The sequence below is a fragment of the Talpa europaea genome, assembly GCF_964194135.1.
Source record: "Talpa europaea genome assembly, chromosome: 14".
Taxonomy (NCBI): Eukaryota; Metazoa; Chordata; class Mammalia; order Eulipotyphla; family Talpidae; genus Talpa; species Talpa europaea.
This window is the reverse complement of record NC_140082.1, coordinates 43340889-43360688: the sequence shown is the minus strand read 5'-3', so window position 1 is coordinate 43360688 and position 19800 is coordinate 43340889. Positions and strand designations below refer to the sequence as shown.

General features: G+C 34.1%; 1 protein-coding gene across 15 annotated transcripts in view; it reads left to right on the top strand.

Annotated features, from left to right (window-relative positions):
* Positions 1-19800, top strand: part of PARD3 (par-3 family cell polarity regulator) — a gene marked incomplete at both ends in the record, with an annotated part of 584385 nt that overhangs the window by 354779 nt on the left and 209806 nt on the right. For 12 of the 15 annotated variants that reach the window (XM_084254375.1, XM_084254377.1, XM_084254376.1 and 9 more), the window contains 3 exons: positions 1856-2026; positions 9829-9979; positions 16135-16324. In XM_084254375.1, the coding sequence (XP_084110501.1) occupies positions 1856-2026; positions 9829-9979; positions 16135-16324 (512 nt within the window). Of the gene's footprint in view, positions 1-1855; positions 2027-9828; positions 9989-16134; positions 16325-19800 lie in introns of all 15 variants that reach the window. The other 3 variants (XM_084254381.1, XM_084254388.1, XM_084254374.1) reach the window with 1 other exon arrangement.

The following is a 19800-nucleotide window of genomic DNA, read 5'->3' as shown; positions in this document are numbered from 1 at the left end:
TGAACAAATTAACATTAAACAGATTAGTAGGAGAAAAGGCCACAATTTAATAACATGTATGGAAATGTCTATGATTGTAAATTCTAAAGAACCATGTGAACCAGAGATATTTGCCCTGATTTTAGGGCCCTAGGGAGTCAAAAAGAGAGAAGGTGGAGACTTAACATGACAGACAAGAATTTCCTCATACTTATACTAATTAAAGAGGAGATTCTTAGGCCCTCCCTGTCCAAGGCCACTGCAGTGCGAGTTTGATCCCCTGCCAGCTGCCCACATGGTGCAGCAGACCTCTCCTGACTTACCCCTGCTCCCCTCAGCAGTACTTCAGTCAATCTGCCTGCTCTGTTCCCTACTTTGTCTCTGGTGAGTCCTCTCACCCCCCTGCACCTCTGGCCTGTACCCCAGTTCTTGTATGCAGAAATAAATAAATCTTTTATTAAAAAAAAAGAGATCATAGAGGAGACATGTTCAATGATAAACCTACATGTGGATGAGATCCTGCAAACTATACCTTTCTAGATCATGGAAGATGAGAAGCAGTTATTACTTCAGTTAGGAAAAGGGCAAACTCTTAGGATGTGATGATCTCTTATACTACTTGGGGAGGGGAGAAAAACTTGTGCAAGGGCAAAATTTTCTCCCCAGCCTCAAGAAATTTCATTGCTCTTACCTCAAAATACTCTTGCCTAAGTGGGACATCTTGAAGGAGACCAGTTTTAAGAATCTTGGTTTTCTGACTTGGACACCTTCAAATATATACTGTGCTCTACAGAAAAGAGAGGAAAACCCAAAGAAATTGTTAGGCTCAGTCACTTAATATATCATCTTAAAACAAAGAATAATAAATAGTGGAGGAGTAACTAGACAAAGGAAAGGGGTTTGGACTCTGAGGGGTAGTAAATTGTGGGAAGATAAATATATGGGGAAACTAATGGTTAATAAGGTTTTATAAGTATGTTTGGTCTGTTCAAATTCATCAGTGCCAGTGGTAGATATGCTTTTCCTTCCTAGTTTAGGAGAGTAGAGGGGCAACTTCACAAAGGGAAATATATGCCATGACTTTGGCCAGAAAGGGAGAGGTAAGACAGCTACTCTGTGCCTGCATTTCTCAGTTGGTTTTAGCTCAAAATGATTCTTATACCAAAACTCATGCATTTTTTTAGTAAGGCATATTCAGATACTCTTAAGGAACTTTTCCTGCTTTCTATGCAACCCCCACTCCACCCCCCCATCCATGATCAAACAACTAGAAGAAATCTCAGTGTTTTCTCATTTGGGGAGGAAGTCCATAACTTTATTCCACATTTTTTGTCTCACAGAACTTACAACCCATATTTATTCTAGTTAAATGAAGATAATCTATGCAAAGATTTAGCTTAGGTTCTGGGGCAGAGCTGCCATATACAGTATATTTTAATCTTTCCCCCCTCTCTGCTTATGGGTGACTCATCCTGTTTTTCCCAGTCTAGAGAAAATTTCCTGGCTGTTTTCTGAGAGGCCATTTTTCTGTATTGTCTAATAGCCTTGAGCTTTTGCATGTCTCCAGTTGGATTGTAAATAACCTCTCTGGGTGTCTATAGAAGCAAGAAAGTAATCACTTTGTGTCCCTTGAATTAGCATGCTATTTTGGTAAACAGATTATGTTAATGACTTGATTTACAAATGTATAAATGATTGAAATAGACACAGTCTGCAATGGCTGCTTAGACATTATTATGATGGTGTTCAATTGGGCATAATCCATTAGGATTAAAGCACTTTTTCTTTGCTTCCTTTTTACTTAACTAAAGGGAAAGCAACTTTTTTTTATAACAGACTATTTAATAGCTTTTATTTTTACCTGTTTTCTTCCCAGGATGGAAGGCTTCGGGTGAATGATCAACTGATAGCAGTAAATGGAGAATCCCTGTTGGGCAAGACAAACCAGGATGCCATGGAAACCCTCAGAAGGTCTATGTCTACTGAAGGGAACAAACGAGGAATGATCCAGCTCATTGTTGCCAGGCGGATAAGCAAGTGCAGTGAGGTACAAATAAAAAATAAAAAAGGGCAGTAGCATTTGAAATTATGACTAAGTTTCCATTTTAATATTGAATAATGATAGATCCTGGCAAATTACCTCAAAAGACTATAAATTACCTTTGCTTTAATTTTATTGTGTTGTCAGTGGATTGTGATTTACTTTTTAAATTCTGTGATCCAAATATTCCAAATTAGGTGTACTTTAATATTTTTATTGCCAACTCAACAGATAACACTAGGATCTTAAAGCTACCTCTCATTCAGACCTTTTCCTGGAAACAGGGTCACACCTTTCTGCTAAGAGATAGCAATTTCTCTTTTATTCCTTCAGTGGGAGTAACTGTTAAACAATTGCTTGCTTGTTGGTTTATCTAAAATGAGATGACTAGTACATAGGCCGCAATAGGGCAGTATCTCTTGTGATACTGTCCAAACACTTACCCTTCTGTCCCCTACCCCTGGCTTCTCCTTCACTGGAGTATTCTGTAATGTACAGTACATGTCCCCTTATCTGTGGAGCTTGACGTTCCAAGACCCCTCAGTGAAGGCCTGAAACTGCTGATGGGTACCAAACTGTATCTGCTCTGTTATGTCCTATCTGAATACACCTATGATAGTTTCTAATTTCTAAATTAGGGGGCATCCCTGGTGATGCAAGGGATTAAATTTAGGAATATGAAACTATCCACAACCTCTGCAGCACTCTCCTGGCAGCCAGGGAGCCTCCCACGTGTTATAGCAGACCTCTCCTGACTCGCCCACTGCTTCCTTCAGCAGTGTATTTCAGTCAGTCTGCCTGTTCTGTTCCTCATTGTGTCTCTACTGAATCCTCTTACCCCCCGCATCTCTGGCCTGTACCCCAGTTCTTGTATGCAGAAATAAATAAATCTTTAAAAAAATTCTAAATTTGGCACATTAAGAAATAAACAGCTATTACTGCTAATAAAATCAAATAGCAATTAAATAAATGTTATGAAAATATAATCTCTCACTCAGAATATCTCATTGTAAGTAATATTTTCAGAGTGTTGTTGACTTCAGGTAACTGAAACTGTGAATGAAGACATTGCCGATAACAGGGCACCATGGTATGGGATGAATATTTTCACCGGAATGCCTGATTTTCCAGTGATACCTAATGCAGTCATGATTAATTCTAAACATAAGATGTAGTATGTGATTAGGAGTAGGAATAGCATGCCCTCTCCTGAGGGGTATGAGCATCTGTTCTCCCAAATAAGTGAAAACATAAAAAGTAGAAACATACTCTCTTCTGTTGTTGGGTGTTTCAAAGTTAAAGGCAAATTATGGATAGATTTGATAATATTGGGGCCTGGAAACAAAGCAAATTTCATTTACATGTGATATGTTCTTTGACATCCTGAATATATAATAGAATGAGTAGGCTTGACAATTTACAGAGCAAAGCTTGTCGAAAAGGCACTTTGTTGTTTTTATTTATAATTGATGTTCAAATCCCCACATTTATCAATCAGCTAAAACAAGATGACTAGCACATCATACAAACTGAAAATTACATCTAAATTGCTTAAGCATTTTTCTTAATTTTAAAATCTAAGTTTAATAAATATGTAAAGCAGAGTTTTCAGGGTATCATTATCATCCATCAAATCCTGTAATACAGTCATGTTATACAACAAAAATGTACTCTTGAGATCAATGAGTAGTCAGTATAGAAGTGTCTATCTTTTGAAAGACTATTGACCATTGACTCATATTTATTCTCTAAATTGAAAATTTTAATTAACTGTAATTAACAATTTAATTTCCACAGCAAGTAAACAATGTAACCTTAAATTAAAATCTGTGTGGAAAATAGTGGGACATAAAAACATTAACTTTTATAAGTGTAAATGCTAATCTTTCAGAGTAGGCTACTGGATTGATTATTTGAATAGTAGTTTCTGTTGATTGCCTGGTCTTTTTAATTAAGTCCAGCCAAGTGCTACTTGAAAACTTTCAATATGGGTTATAAGACAAGTTGTTCTTTATTAGTTCTTTTTCTAAAAAATGAATTATTTCATATTCTACAAGATAGTATTCATTTGACTACTGTTTATTGAGCACCTAATATATTCAGAAAATGTTTATATTGTGGAGAGACTGCAGTGAATAAAACAGATGGAATTCCTTCTCTCATAGAACAACAAAACATATTCTTAATCTCATGAAAAAAATAAACTAAAATTTATAACACCTCCTCAAAATTTCCTTTAGAGGAAAATTTGAATGTTAGAAGAGGACTTTAAAAATAAGAAATGTCCTGAAGGTTTTCATCCTGAATCCAGGAATGCTTTTGTCTGATTCATATTATTCCCTATTATTCACCAAACAGTAACAAAGCAAACCTGTGCCAACCTGAAAATGTTTGAACAAAGCACTGATTTTATTCCTTGTTGCCCTGTAAAAGACATGAAATTGGAATCCCACTGAAAAATCTTTGTGTCTTACTCACTTCTGTGTATGAATTTCTGTGAATGAAAATGACTTAAGAGAAGAGCTGTAATAGATAGTAATACACTTTAATAGTATGGTGTCATTTTCATACATTGCTGGTTATTACTATTCTAGGATCAAATAAGCTTTTAAACAATTATATAAAAAAAATCTTATCACAGATGCTGTGCCTTCCCTTTAATACCAAGCAAGAGAAGACTTTTGTACTGATAAGGTGTAACTAAAGAATTCTATAAAGACAGACTATCAAGACAACTTCCTATAAGGCATAAGACATGATTTCACTGCTGTCGAACTTATATACTACCTCTGGAAAAATAGCTTCCTGAATAATCAGCGGGGTATGTGTAAATTATGTTGCAGTAAATATTGATAGAAGGATAGGGTTTCTTGCTATGAATGAACCTTATTCCAAAATAATGTGCCCGAGTTCTCTCTTTTTGGCTTAGCTAATCAACTGTGTAGTCCAGTCTTTGCATTATGACAAAATTTTACTTTAGGAACTCATCCTTGAATCAAAGATTGGCATAATTAATGTTAAGCTACAAAAGGTGAAAATTAGCAAAGGAAAAATTTTGACATCTGTTCTTGCTCTTCACTTGTATATGGGCAGTACTGTATATTTTCATAAAATGTTTTCTTTAGAAATATATCTCCAACTCTCCACACTGTCATCTTATTTCACTACTATTTGTCCATATATAACACATTTGAAGATAAACTCTGGAACCCATTTCTTCGTCTTATTTCTGTCTACTCTGAGGTCCCCTTTTCTGATTTATTTGTTTTAATTAGTGTTCCTCAAGGCTCTTCTTGGGCTGTTTTTTCTTACTCTCCGTGTTGCCTGGTGAGCCTCATTCCATGGTTTTCAAGTACCATTTTTTTATGATGAATCCTGTAACCCTGTTTCCAGCTCAGAACTCTATTCTCATTCCAGATCCCTTTATACAACTACTAAAGAAATTTTCAAAACCTTATCCTTTTTTCTTAATCAGACAGAGCAACAAAATGAAGTTTATAGTGGTGATACTGGATTTCCTTTGCTTTCCTTATATAGAATGCTCTTAAGTACAGTTAAAAATACTTCACCCATTTGTAAAATAAACTCCATTGTTGTTTTTCAAGAAAAAAAATAGTATTTCATAAGCTGTAATTGTTTCTTTTAAAAGACAAAAGAGCTTATTTCCCCTTGTTTTGTGCTGCTGAAAAATTAACTTTTTTTGAGAAGCATTTTTTAAGTTCCACTGGAAAAAATATGTAAAACAAGAGGCAGAAAAAAATGGTGTCAATACCAACGACTAATTTGTTGTGGAATTTCAAAGAGTGTGGAGGGAAATGGGAATAAAAATCTGAGATTGCTCCTTGAGTATTAACAATAACCTGGATAGGACGATTATGCTCATTTTAATGTTCAAAGGAAAGTAATCTTTGCAGAAATTGCTGTAATTTAATATAGCTTCTAGTCATTTAATTATATCTATGCTGCATGTGATTTTATGTAATGCCTTGTCTTAGTACTGGAGAGAATGTGACCAGGTGAGTTTTGTCCAAGACCCCATACTGAAGGATTTAGTCACTGAGCACTAATTTAAAGTGAATTATCTCTCTAGGTTTAATCTTCTTAGAATTATAAAACCGTATTTGAATAGGGAAGGATCTGAGATACCATTTATGATTCTCTTCATTTTATGTATAAGAAATAAATGCAGAGAGGTCAAATGACCTCCTTAGTCTTGGAGGTAGCAAAGCATTTTAGAAACTAGGTGTTCATTCCTCTTATGCATGTGAGTGGGTCTAATTGACTGTGATTATATTGTTCATGGAATTTATATCCTGGTGGTATTGAGGAGGATCATGCAATGAAAGTCTGGGCTTTGTTGTCAGAATCAGTTACATTCTGGGTCTGACATATCTGCTGAGTTACTCAAGGGGCTTCCTTCTCCTCCCTCATCATTGTTGTTGCTCACAGGGGATGTGGAGAAAGTTAAATGTGTCCTGCATGAAAACCCAATGTGAAACTGAACTTAACTCCTACTACTGTTTTCCAAAGCTAAATTGTTTTATTTGTTGTTATCTCCCTCTTCTTTGGAAGTTAGTACTTTCTACAGTGGTTAGTTATTATCTGGGTCAAAATTCATTTAATTTCACCATTGTGCTATATTCTTGGCTTTGAAGGCCTGCTTCCATGTGGCCTAGTATGTATAATCTGAGTCATTCACATAGAAATGAATTAATTCAGCCAATTACTCATCCAGCTCCTGCTGTGTGCCAGGTACTGGGAACAAAATAGAATAAGCCCATAAAGAATGAAATATTGAATAATACATTTGTGGAATTATTTAAAAGGACTTGTTTTTTAAGTCTGCTGAGGGGGTCATGGCCATATCTATGCCAACTTTTCAATGTTTGTAATAGAGAAGGAGAGGTACCTTTTATTAATGTGAACAGCATCATTCACCCACTATTGCAAATTCACATCATACAATTTTCCTAAGCCCCAGAGAAGTTGTATTAGTTTTTTTAAAAGAAACCAAGATTAACTTTTCCTAAGAAAAGAATTATATATCATAATGTGATGAAATACAGTCATGGATAATATCCAGTTTATTGTTAAATTGTTTTTGTTATTTTCTAATTATAAGAGCAAAATATGATTATTTGAATATCTCTTCTGAGTGCGCTGTATATACATTGTTTTTAGATTTTGAGGTTATCCCCAATAAGTATAGTTTTGTAAATAAAGTGAGGAAAAATACTGATTCACATGAATCTTTATTATTTATGTAGCTTATTATTTCCTGCTGATAATTACTACAAGTGAAATACCTGACCTGGTGAGAGACTCTAAGAAGATGTGTTTTGACCTGTCACATGTATTTCCACATTACTTTAGAATATCTCACTCTGCTCTCCAACCAATATAGGTTATATTACGTCAACCTACAGTTAATTCTTTAATGAGTAAAAAGGCTTTCTTGTTTTCCATGTGATGGAGCTGAGGGCATCCAAGATAACTATGACTACCTGGAAAAGAATGACATTGTACTGAAGAGCATTTTTGATCTTTAAATAACAAAGTGAAAATTTCAGCAATTTTGTTTTGATTTCTATGTATAATAAGCTTTGTTTAGTTCAGGTTGTCCCAAGGGTTGCTATGGCCTGGAAGTAGGCACAGAGCAGAGACTAAACTGCTTTTCTGTGATGCCTCCTTCTGCTTCCCCTTTGCGAGGCCATAGGTCACTCATTTCTCGTTAACCCATTTTCTTGCAATAACAACAAAAATTTCATTCAAAGATTTAAAACAAAACTGTGTATCCTAATTAGTTTTTTTAAAGAAATTAGAAGGCATTGTATCTTCTGTTAAATATTTATGTAGTAGGCTATTAGTGTCTCATTTGAATCTGTCTTTTGAGATGCAAATTGGACATGGTTAAAGAGGTTGAGGAGGTGTAGACTCTTTCCCATGAAACGATTAAGTGCCTGCTTCTTTCTGAACAAGGTTCTTATTATTTCTGTCTAGAAAGGTTGCATGTACATTTCTTAAATGGAAGTTCTATTTGACTTAATATAATTCTAAATTAGCATCTTGGGATATTTAGGGATTTCTCTTGAAGGTATAAAAATTTTCCAGAGTTGTGTAGTTCAATTAAATGTATTTGTTAAGCAAATTTGAAGTGATGTGTCTGTCTTATGATAAAATAAATTATTGTGTATCAAATAAGTCTTGTGCATGGAGACTTGTGCAGCAAGTTTATGTGCTTATGTGATGTATGTGCTCATTAAAAAATTCACAGGTACTTGTTCTTAAAGATATAGAATATTTGTTTTGATTTTTTTTCCTTCCCCAAAGACCTTGAAATTTAGGCATAATATTCTCTAGAATTTTTTTTTTTTTTGCATCATAGCCCTTGAATATTTAATTTACTTTTCAGTAAAGCTGTTAGTTGTAATCTGCAATTAAAAAAAACTAATAAAACAAATCCTCATATCACAATTTAAACCTTATTGAGTATAATTCACTAGTGCTGCAAGTTTATTATTCTTCTGCAGTTCAGTGTGCCTCCGGTTGTAATTGTGTTGACCCTTCAATGCATTAAATCTCCCAGTGCTTATCAAACAAGGAGAGAGATAAGTCTACAAATAGGAACTTCATTAAATATCTCATTTATATTAAACAGATGATAGCTTCTAACAGAAATAATAATTTGTTCAGGCAAAGGAACCACACAGGAGAGTTGTGGTTTCATCTGTTGGAATGAATAGTCTTCTCCCAATTTGCCAAGTCCTGCTATGCCCCTCCCCAATTCAAGCCCTCTTTCCCTCTGGCTAGAAGCCAGCACTAAAATGTCCTAAGATATTAGTTCATGATTTAAGCTCAGAGCCCACATTGGGAGACTTGCACTTAAGTAGCCTTTGTTCTTCCTTGAAGCAGATTAGTTTCAAGGCCTTACTAACATAGGTTCCTTATGCATGTTATTTTTATGAAGGACAAGACTTATAAGGCACAGCTATTTTAAATGAATGCCAAATAATTTCAATTCATGGTCAGAGAAAGTGACCTATATCCTTTGCTTTGAAAATAGATTGTATATATTTACAAAATGAGCATGTTGCCTAGCTTTATTAGAATATTTGGTCCTCCTATACTGTTTGTACACATATATAAAGAGGTATATAATAGTATATAAAGTTATCATATGCTATTAAGGTTATTCTGTCAGTTACTATCTTGTATTTATAACAAGAGATTAGGATGATTATTCCTAATTTCTAGCAGAAAAATTTTTGATCAGTGTATTGTTCAAGACACCTGAGCTGACAAGCAATTTAGGTCTTATAGACTAGGCAGTCATTCTACCAGTACACACACAAATGTTCACTACTTCTTAGGGATACTTATTTTATAATAGGTGCAAAAAATATGAATTCTAGCTTTATTTTGATAAAGCATATCTTGTGGAAAGCAGCATCTCAAAGAATTCTGAATTAGCTATTAACTTACATTGCCCTCAACCAATAGTAATAGTGAAATTAAAAAAAAAATAATAAGCAATGAGAGTAGTTTTTTAAGGCTTTATATGCACATATATTTCCTTATTGGTTGAAATCTGACAGAACTTCATGGGAGGTGCAGTGTAAGTGGCACAGAAAGTTGGTCATTAGGCAGAGCTGTCATCACAAATTATTTTGGTACAGGGTGAAAAGTTCTAGTTCATTTGGTACCCAGTTGGATATAGGCCTTGGGCAAGTTGTTATAATTCCCCCATGCTGCTAATATGCCTCCAGTACTGATTTCCCTTAAATCTCCCCTCCCCACTCTTTCTATAGCTAAAGTCACCTGGAAGCCCCTCTGGACCTGAGTTGCCCATTGAAACCATGTTGGATGACAGAGAACGAAGAATTTCCCATTCTCTCTATAGTGGGATTGAGGGGCTTGATGAATCACCTACAAGAAATGCTGCTCTCAGTAGGATAATGGGTGAGTCAGGTAAAACTCTATTTATCACATCTTATTTTTATGCTTTTACTGGTTCACTGAGAGGTTATTAATGTAAAATTAATGCCAAGGAGGCCCATGTTTATAAAAGAAAAAGAGCAGGTTTATTATAATCATTCAGGAAGTGTTAATGTGAGGAGAACAAATCAATATATTGATTTGTTAAGTGACTTTTAGATCCCGTAAAATGTCGGAAGGAAAAAAAAAAGGATCATATAGAACTGTTTTTCAGTGATCAAGACATTCTTAGCATATCGGAGATAATAAGCCATATTTTTTTTAAAAATTCAAATTTAGTAGTTTGTGGTAAGAAGGATTCAAAAGTTTTATATCATAATCAGAGTAGTTCTGTTAGGAGGGAGAGGAAAAATACATCTATATGAAAAGTGTATATGTATGTATATATCAGACATATTTATGGAGCATTCAGATTTATTTGCTTTGCACTTAATAGGATGTTACCACATTTTAATTGCATCTCTACTTTTTCAAAGCCTTTGTTTTAAAATCCTGAAACTAATTTTTTGCATCCTTTGTTTGGATTCAAGACCATACTGTCTGCATGTCCCCAAGTGGGTAATGAGGTTATTAGCACTTGTTCTGCAGCATTTCAGCTGCAGATCCAGTTAATAAAGACTTGCTTTACCACAGGAGTGATTGGATTTACTGAGTTGTTCACCTTGGGATTAGCTTGTAAGGGTTTTAACATCTAAAACATAAGAAGCTGTTTTGATTAAAATACCACCTGACATGAAAAACTTTGCTGGCATGTTTTACAAGACTCTAATATAAAGTAAAACAATAAATTTCACTCAACTTTGAGTATTTAATGTAATTCAGATTTCCATTTTGAAATTTCATTAAAACAAGAATTTATTTCATCAGTGGATGTTTATGGAAATCCTGCTATTGGCAATACATTGTGTATATACTTTTGCTGTAGATACAAAGATGAGTGAGAAACAATCTCTGCTTTCAAATAACTTTCTACTAAGCTGATAGGAAAAATACATAAACATGACATGTAGAATTTTCTGTTCTTTCTTTAATACTTCTGTTTCCTGTTTGGAAAAATTGCTAAATTCTCAATTTCTTATTTGGTTACATGTGGTAGATGTGCCTGCTCTCTGTTTCTACTCTGTCAACATTTTTCTTTTTGTCTGCTTGGCGTACGTGAAATAGGGAAGGATGCCAAAGGTATTATACACCTGTTAGGTGACAGGCATGGTCCATTATTTATCACATTAATCTTTGTTAATGATCACTCTCTTTACTGCTATTGGAGTTTCCATACTTCCTTGGTTTTGTGTAAAACTTTAACTTTGTTAAATAATTTTTTATTTATGAAAATTCAGATCCCCTGAGAGAGAGAGAGTGCATGTGTCCCTGGATCTGTGGCATACAAAATGATTCGCTGTAATTTCCCCTTTATTATAGGAACATAGGACTTGCCATACTGAATGAGACCATTGGTCCACCAGTTCCTGTAACCTGCATCCTGCCTCCAATCCCTGATGCTTCAGAGGAAGGCGGAAAACTAAAACTAAAAACAAACCAAAAAAACCCCCCAGTTCACCTAGTGACCTCTTGAAATGCTGTGTATATGGGATTGAGGATTCCTTCATTTTCATCATAGTCTATTGCCCTGACTTTGTTAGCTATGACATCATTAGTCCTCTGACATTTGCATTATAGCTGACATTATTTCCCCATCCTTCTATTAGAGATGTAGTAGACTTTTAAAACTCCAGATGCTTCCTCCAAGGCAGTAACTTCCCTCCCGGCTTTGTTTTGTACTGTGGATGTCCTTTGGGACTGAGCATCGCAGACTCTTTTTGGTGCTAGGACAAATTAATTTTAATAAGTTGAATATTTTAAGATAGTTTTTTTTACATGATGTGTTAGAAATGAGTGGCCTTACATAGTTTTATCCTGAGAAATGTACATGCTCATCTGATTTATTTTGAGTGTTGCAAATTTGAGTGTCAGTCCCTATTTCAGTATAATTGACCCTTAGAAATAAATGTTGTTGAAGTCAGTTCCCAGGGTAAAGTTAGAAATTCTGGAAATGATGTTACCTAGTAACTTAATTCCAAAACAGGACACCAACTATAAGATATTAGAGCATTGAATTTCTATTAACCTAAACCAATAGTAGTAGTATTTATTCATTTGTGCAATATTTAGGTGCATGAAAATTTCTCAGATCTTATTTGGTTAACAGTTATCTCTAATAGGTTTAGAATGGTTCCTGGGTGGACACTAGTGGAAGTGGTAGTCTTCATGATTTGCTCTGATTCAAAAAGAACATTATTTTGAAATTCCAGCTGACCACATTAGGAAATAACTATTTTTGTGGAAGCAGGATGCATTTTCACATAGAATTTTCTTCGTGTAGAACTCTAGACCAAAAGGAACTTTGAACTTTCTGACTTATTTCTGTGGGAACACATAGGAGCAGAGAAGGTTCTAAAAAGATTTGGAAAAGGAATAAATTTTAGAATTAGAAAGATGTCACATATTTTCAGCCACATTTCCCTAACTAATAGGCAAGGGAACTACTTTCCAAGATCCCATGGTGCTTTTTGTTTTATTTTGTTTTTTGCTATTTCCTATTTCTAAAAATAGCCCTCTCTGGGGAAATGCTGAGAATACACAATAAGAGTCAGTGACTTTCATGACAGTCAATCTTTATTAAAAGCTTTAATTTATAAGTACCCACATCTCTAAAGCAAAAGACAGTAGACAGCTTCCAGAACCTATTCTATTCTGGTAACCACTGTGGTAGTCTAAAAGCTTTGAAAAAACACCCTTTGAAATCATGTAGTCCAACCTACTTAGCTGCTATTCAGGGGAATTAATGTACCAAAGAATTTTGTACAATAAGTGACATGTTCTGAAGCCACAAAGTTCTGAACCAATTTATGATGTATACTTTTGTGAGTTCTAAGTCCCATGTTACTCAAACCTGATTTGGTGGGATCAACCAGAGTTGTAACCAAAGGCAAGATTTTGTCAAATGTCATCTATTGTAACAGACTTTCCACTATTGTGGATTTTAAGAGCGTAATCCTGGACAGTCATCAAAAAGAAATCTGATTGAGCCTATATAGCATTTCTTCCTTTAAAAAAGCCTTAAAAACATTTTATAATTTGCTGAACTGTCTTAAACCTGATATCTGTTACATCCATTTTAGAGTTTAATCTCAACAGTTTTTGTATTTATACATTTGTGGTGAGTTTTAAAGAATATATTCAGAATATTGTCATCTTATTAGAAATTCAACATAGAAAATGGAGCATCAATGTTGTGTTTTATTGTGAGTCAAGTCGCTGGCAAAATTTTCTACATTTCATCTGTTTCTAGTGTCATGCATAATGTTGCCTTCTATGTAAATGTACCAATGAATAAATGTTTAGTAAACAATTATTCTGTATCTCGTTTTACTTCTCTACAAGATATTGGCTGGTTGAAACCTTAGTTTGTACTTGTTGGTTAAATAGGTAAGGAAAGAGAAAAATTCATCCATCTAAAAACAGATCAAAGACATTTCAGCCTTCGAGTTTTCACATTTCTCATGTTTTAAAGACTAACAAACATAATTAATGGTATGGGCCATGGTATTATCAAGGTAGAATATGTAGAATATTTAGTTATCCATTACTCTCAATATTTTCCTGGAGACAGATCCCAAAACAGTATTTCTAGCAAGCATGTAAAGAATGAAGAGTTGATAGTGAATATGAACTCGCAATTCTTTTGAATATGAGACATAAAGTCATGTGCAAGTGAAAAATGCTAATTAATTATCTTAGTATTTTGGAAATTTATTGCCATTTATGTATAAAATTTGGGCCTCTTACAGTGCACTATTTCTGTTCAAAACAAAATAATATATATTTTTAAAAGAATTATACCAAGAACCACTCAGTGTTGTCTTGGGCTGCTTATTGGATCTTCTCATAATATATAAACCCAAAAGTTTAAGATTTTGTATTGAAAATGAGTGTATAATCATATAATAATTTCATAATATTTCTTTCCCGTAAATTTTGCCTGTTTGAGAATTTGGCTTTCAACACTGTAACACATGCTTCATCAGTAGTGAGCTGTCAATCAGGGATCACCCTGGCTTTGTCACTCTGTACATGTTTTTGAGAAACTCTGTATTAATGGAAAAGGGAATATTTCTTTGGGTAGTAGTGCTAGAATATCTGACTTTATTTGTTAATATTTAACAGGTTTCTTTCTATTTTTCTATACTAATATTGTAAAACGAGTAGTTATATATGAGTAATTTGAATTTAGGAGAAAATTAGTATTAATTTGATTTATACTCACAGTATAAGCATTCTTAAATAGTTGGTAGTTCTAACAATTTGTCAAAATGGGTTGTTCTAACAATTTCAAATCACTGAAGTTTTCCTCAATAAAATTCTAAATAAAAGTTTCAGTGAACATGTAGTATTTCTATAATAGAGTAGTTTGTGCTAAATAGAGAATGCATTTGAAATTCCTGGCAAGTTGACTTTGTGATGTCCTGAAAAACACATAGCAACTTAAATTACTTTGTTCTTTTGTTGATATGTCTAGACTACACAGACATTTTTTCAATTCCTGCCAGATTTTTTTATGCCGTCTCCAACTTTCCAAAATGATGTTAAATCCAAAATTATCATTTATATTTGATCAGGAATGTTTGCTTTAAAAATTAGATGTTAAGATTGATTTTATTCTTTCTGTACATTGCTGTTTTGCTATTTTAAAAACATCTATCATAGAGGAAAATTACAACCTGTGTTAAATCGTGGTAGTGTTTGGGAAAGTGCAGCAGTCCATTTTATTTTGGTGGAAACCAGTATATTTGACTTAACAGATTTGGAAATTAGACTTAAAATGAGAGTTTCTCCATTCTCCTATATGCTGAATAATTGTTAACTCTGACGGGAGAACCAGGCCAGTGGTCTACTTATTCCCATCATACCAGGATATATGTTTCTATGAGTGTGATCTCTCACAAGTCCCCTTGACCAAAGCACTTTTACCTAGTCTTGCCATATTCGGGTAGCAAATCAGAGTAATTGGAGGTGTTTTGGGGAAGAAGGTGAAATAATTTTCATCCCGGCTTTATCTTAAAAAATTCCAGGCCATGACTCATAATGTTGTATCAAGAAAAGACTGAAATTTAAAAACTTGTCATGCTTATTCATGGTCCTGATCCTGTTTTTCTGAATGAAACTAATCAGTATTGACAGTTGTGGGTCTTTCCCTACCATCAACACTAACTGAATAATTGAATCATAGTTAAATAAAGAGCTTTAACCTCTGGGCAGGCAAATCTGAATATTTTTTTCGTTAATACCACTCCTGCCATCTCCCCCATTGAGATCTTGATTCTGGGCCTTCTCATCTTTGAAGTGTCACTTGAATGTAACCTGGGCTTTTCTCCATTATGCATTTAATACTGCTTTTTTCCATATCTAGTATCAACATCATTATTTCTTATTATTAACGGAATAGGCCATATTCATTATCAAATCCCAACTTTGATGTTAACTTTTGTTAATATCTTAGTGTCCTCTGCCTCTAGTTACCCAATAATTAGCACTTGTCAATGCCACAGTTTTACTCCAAGCACCAATCAATTATCACTTTTTGTGTGTCTATCTCCTCTGTGAGTGAGGTCTTTAAGTGCAGAGCTTCTGTACTTTCCTGCAGTATGTGATAAGCACCCAACAATGAATATGTGAATGCCTGATAGAAAAGTAAGCTGAACTCCCTCTACATTTCTTGGTAAAATTTTTCAAAGGACCTTCACATTTATAATCTGTTTAGCTTTTTCACATTAGAAGACATTTTGGAGATCATTTCTCACTTAGGAAACCTAAACCTAGAATAATCGAGTACTTTGCCCAGAGCTGTATTGTTGCAATAAAAAGAGGAAAGAATAGACTGGAGGTCTCCATTTAAATAGCATTTATGAATAATAAAATTTTCTTGATTTTTTTTTTCCTGCCATGTTGAGCTGATATATGGAAATGTAAACTTTTTCTAATGTAGTGAAGTATTAACATTAATATACATTAACACTTAGAGTGATTTCTAGAATTTCTCTTTCTCTTTTTTCACTGGACAGGTAAATACCAGCTCTCCCCCACAGTGAATATGCCCCAAGATGACACTGTCATTATAGAAGATGATAGGTTACCAGTACTTCCTCCACATCTCTCTGACCAGTCATCTTCCAGTTCCCATGATGATGTGGGATTCGTGACAACAGATGCTGGCACGTGGACTAAGGCTGCGATCAGTGATTCAGCAGATTGGTAAGATCATAGTCCAGGGTTGGAAAACATTAGTTAATTGCAGTCACATATTATTTTATTTTTAAATCTGCCACTGAGCACAGTTTATCACTTTTTTTTACATCAGTGATCAGTGTTCTGGTTTTTTTTTTCATGGTTGTCTTAATTGTCATTCTTTTATTTATTACTGTTTTCTACTTTTTTTAATGTAGAAGAACTGAGGTGTAGGCCAGAGGTGTAGTAGGGTGGAGAGGATACACCAGAGACAGAGTGGGGAGCAGAAGAGGCGGATTTACTGAAATACACTGCTGAGGGGAGCAGCGGGTGAGACAGGAGAGGTCTGCTGTGCCATGTGTGGTTAGCTCCCTGGCCAGGGATTGAACTCAGGCCATAGTGGTGATAGTGTTGAGACTTAACCTATAAGCCATGAGGGTGGCCCTAATTATGATTCTTTTAATAAAAGATTTCTATGTCCCACAAAGTAACCCAATTATTTTGGCCTTTCCACTGCTATAGTTAATTTAGCCAAAAAAATACCTTCACAACTGATTAGTGGTCTAACCAAAAAATCCCACTAATTTGTTCAGTCTTATTATTATTTAGATCATGTTAATTTGATGGGTTGCTTTTCTATTAAATAAGTAAATTTTAAGCAAATCTCAAAGGAGACTGAATCTTTGTGACAGATAACTTTGGCTAACCAATAGTTGATATGTTAGTGGGAGGAGGATTTTTAAAGGCTTTTTTTGAGCAGGTGGGGAGTATTTTATACTGTGTAAAATGCTTTACATTAGTTTCTGACCTTGTAACTTTTGAGATATTTTAAATCTTCATTTTCTGCTGTATCTTTCAAAACAGAAGAAAGCATTTGTTATTTTTAAACCAATGTGAGACACATGAATGTAGATGTTTGTAACTTGCATGCCTAATAATTATATGCATCAGTAAGCAAAAACGAAGTCCCTCCTAGGGATGACTTAAGGTTGTGGTGATAATTAACACAAACTATGTAAAGCATTATACTAGAATTTTCTTACTGCCTTTCCTCTAGGGCCTTTTATAAATACATCAGCAAAATTATATTTAAATGGTATGGCTTTGCACCCTCACCTCTTATCCATTCTATTTCTACTTTTCCCCAGCCTAGTGTTAACATTAAATATTAGATAGGAGGAGTCCATGGGACTAACATCTATTTGTGTTAACATTTTAGTGATGATCTCAACTAAGTAAACCACTTCCCAACGCTCTTCTTCCATTCTTTTCATGGAAAAACATACTGTGCACTTATCCAAGTCTACAGATGTTTTGGAGTAAGCTCACCTGTTCTTCAGATCCTTGAAAAGGCCATCTTTAGCTCTTCTTTCTCTCTTCTTCATTCTCCTATTGAAAATACACAATTTAAAAATAGAGCTATACTCAAACCTGAATGATAATAGCACATCTTTGAATGAGTTTTTTGTTCAGCATAGAGAAGAGACTGTAATATAATGTGAAAACTCATTTGAAATCTTTGTATGTTGTTGCATTTACTGCTGCAGTTTATATCTCTTTCTGAAAGTGAAAGCAACCAGAGACAGTAAGGGTTAAATAATTTGCTATATTCATTTTAGGGACAAAAGCCTTTGAATCTCCACCATGATGAGAAATTCTGAAGGTGTTCATAGGAATAAATCTGTTTGGTGCCTTATCAAGTACTGTTTGGGTGAAAATAAATAAATAACTAGCAGGGATATATTGTGGCATTAATTTCCCTACGGAGATTCATAAAATCATGAGGACTTGTATGACTTTGCTGTGGGGAATGTGGGTCAAGGAAAAGAATATGAATGAAGGGTTATCCAAACAAGAATGGCAGCTGTTCTGTATCACAGCAGAAAATGTAAGCTTTTCCAGCCTGACAATATCTCCCTAATCCTTGATGAAAATGTTATGAAAACAAAAGGGCAATAAAACAGGATTAATAACTGAAATTTTAATAACATTAGGGGTCAGGATATGGTAACATTCTTTAAAGAATCAGCTGTCTGTCCTGCAATCTGACTATTTAAGTATGCTAGTGTACAGTTCATTGTGTCTGAAATTAGTTTAATGGATTTAGTGATAGGGAAAATTAATTATGTCATAGTTTAAGAATATTTAGTTCTTCGAAAATTCTCATTGACTTACAAACTCATTTGACCATTTTATTTAAGTTTATGTTTACAGTTCATATATATGTGAAAAGATGAATATGTCAAATGGCTAAACTCTATTTGTTAACTAATAGAATATTTTTTTCAGCCCATTAATTGATTTAGGGAACATTAACCGTGTTTTAAAGGGAGAAAGGACAAAGCAGCAGATTCTAATATTAGTGATAACAGCATTTCAGAGGATATAAAATTAGTTTAAGAAGATGACAATATTTGGGTTTTAGGTAGCATTAGCTATCACAATTTAAATTCCTTTGAAAAATCTTTTACTGATAATTTACATTAAAATGTATGGAATAGGTATTAAAATGTATATATAATAATGTATAATTTACATTAGCAATGTATTCTTTTCACAAATTTGATGCCTTATTTGAGCTGAGGTTTAATAGTGTTCCACGATACAAAGGTTGACAATCAAGTGTACGATGATTGAAATCAATTTTCAATATGTAAAAAATTATTGAAAGCATGATATTTAGCATTTGTTGCATCAAAATTGTTGCATCAATATTTAGCATTTGTTGCATCAAGATTTGTTGCATCATCGTTCTCATCATATTTGTTTTAATTTTTGACTTGTAGAACTATGTTTTGTTAATCAGTGTGTATGTGCTCTATAATCACATATAGTGTTTTTAAAAAATACTATTTGTTACATTTTAAGAAATATGTATTGGCAGCATATAATATATATGAAGGGGCAGTAAGACTTCAAGATAAGTATCCCTTCCTTCATAGAATATCAAATTTATTCAGTTTTAGTGAAGAAATAATTATTAAAAATGAGAAAAGGTTTATGTGGCATGTAAATAAAATCATATTTATTAGGTTATAACAAATTAAAAAATTATTCTTGCCTTGGGCTAACCCAGTCCCTGTGGGTCATATATCTTTTTTGATCTGTCCCTGGGACAGGAATATATTGAGGCCAGTTGGGTGCCTAGAGCACAAAATATAAAGAGGCGGTCATTGTAAGGTATTAACTCTGAGGCTGCTTGACCCTAAAGAGTAAGCATTTCCTCAAATTCTCAGCCATTCATGTCCACATAATGTCATGCTAGGGGCCCTGCTCTATACTTGGTAGAAAAGTTTGAGAGGACTTTTTAGTTCTTGTGTGGAATTTTAAAGACCCATTCTCTGTTATTATAATTTGTATTACCTTAATAATTTGAGATAGAAATTTAATTTTTTTTATTGACGTGCCCTTGTTTTACATCATTGTTAGTATTTTGGAAGCATAGGATTTCCCTTTTCATGTGTAATCACCAAAGCAACCACCGTCCACCACCATAGTCCATT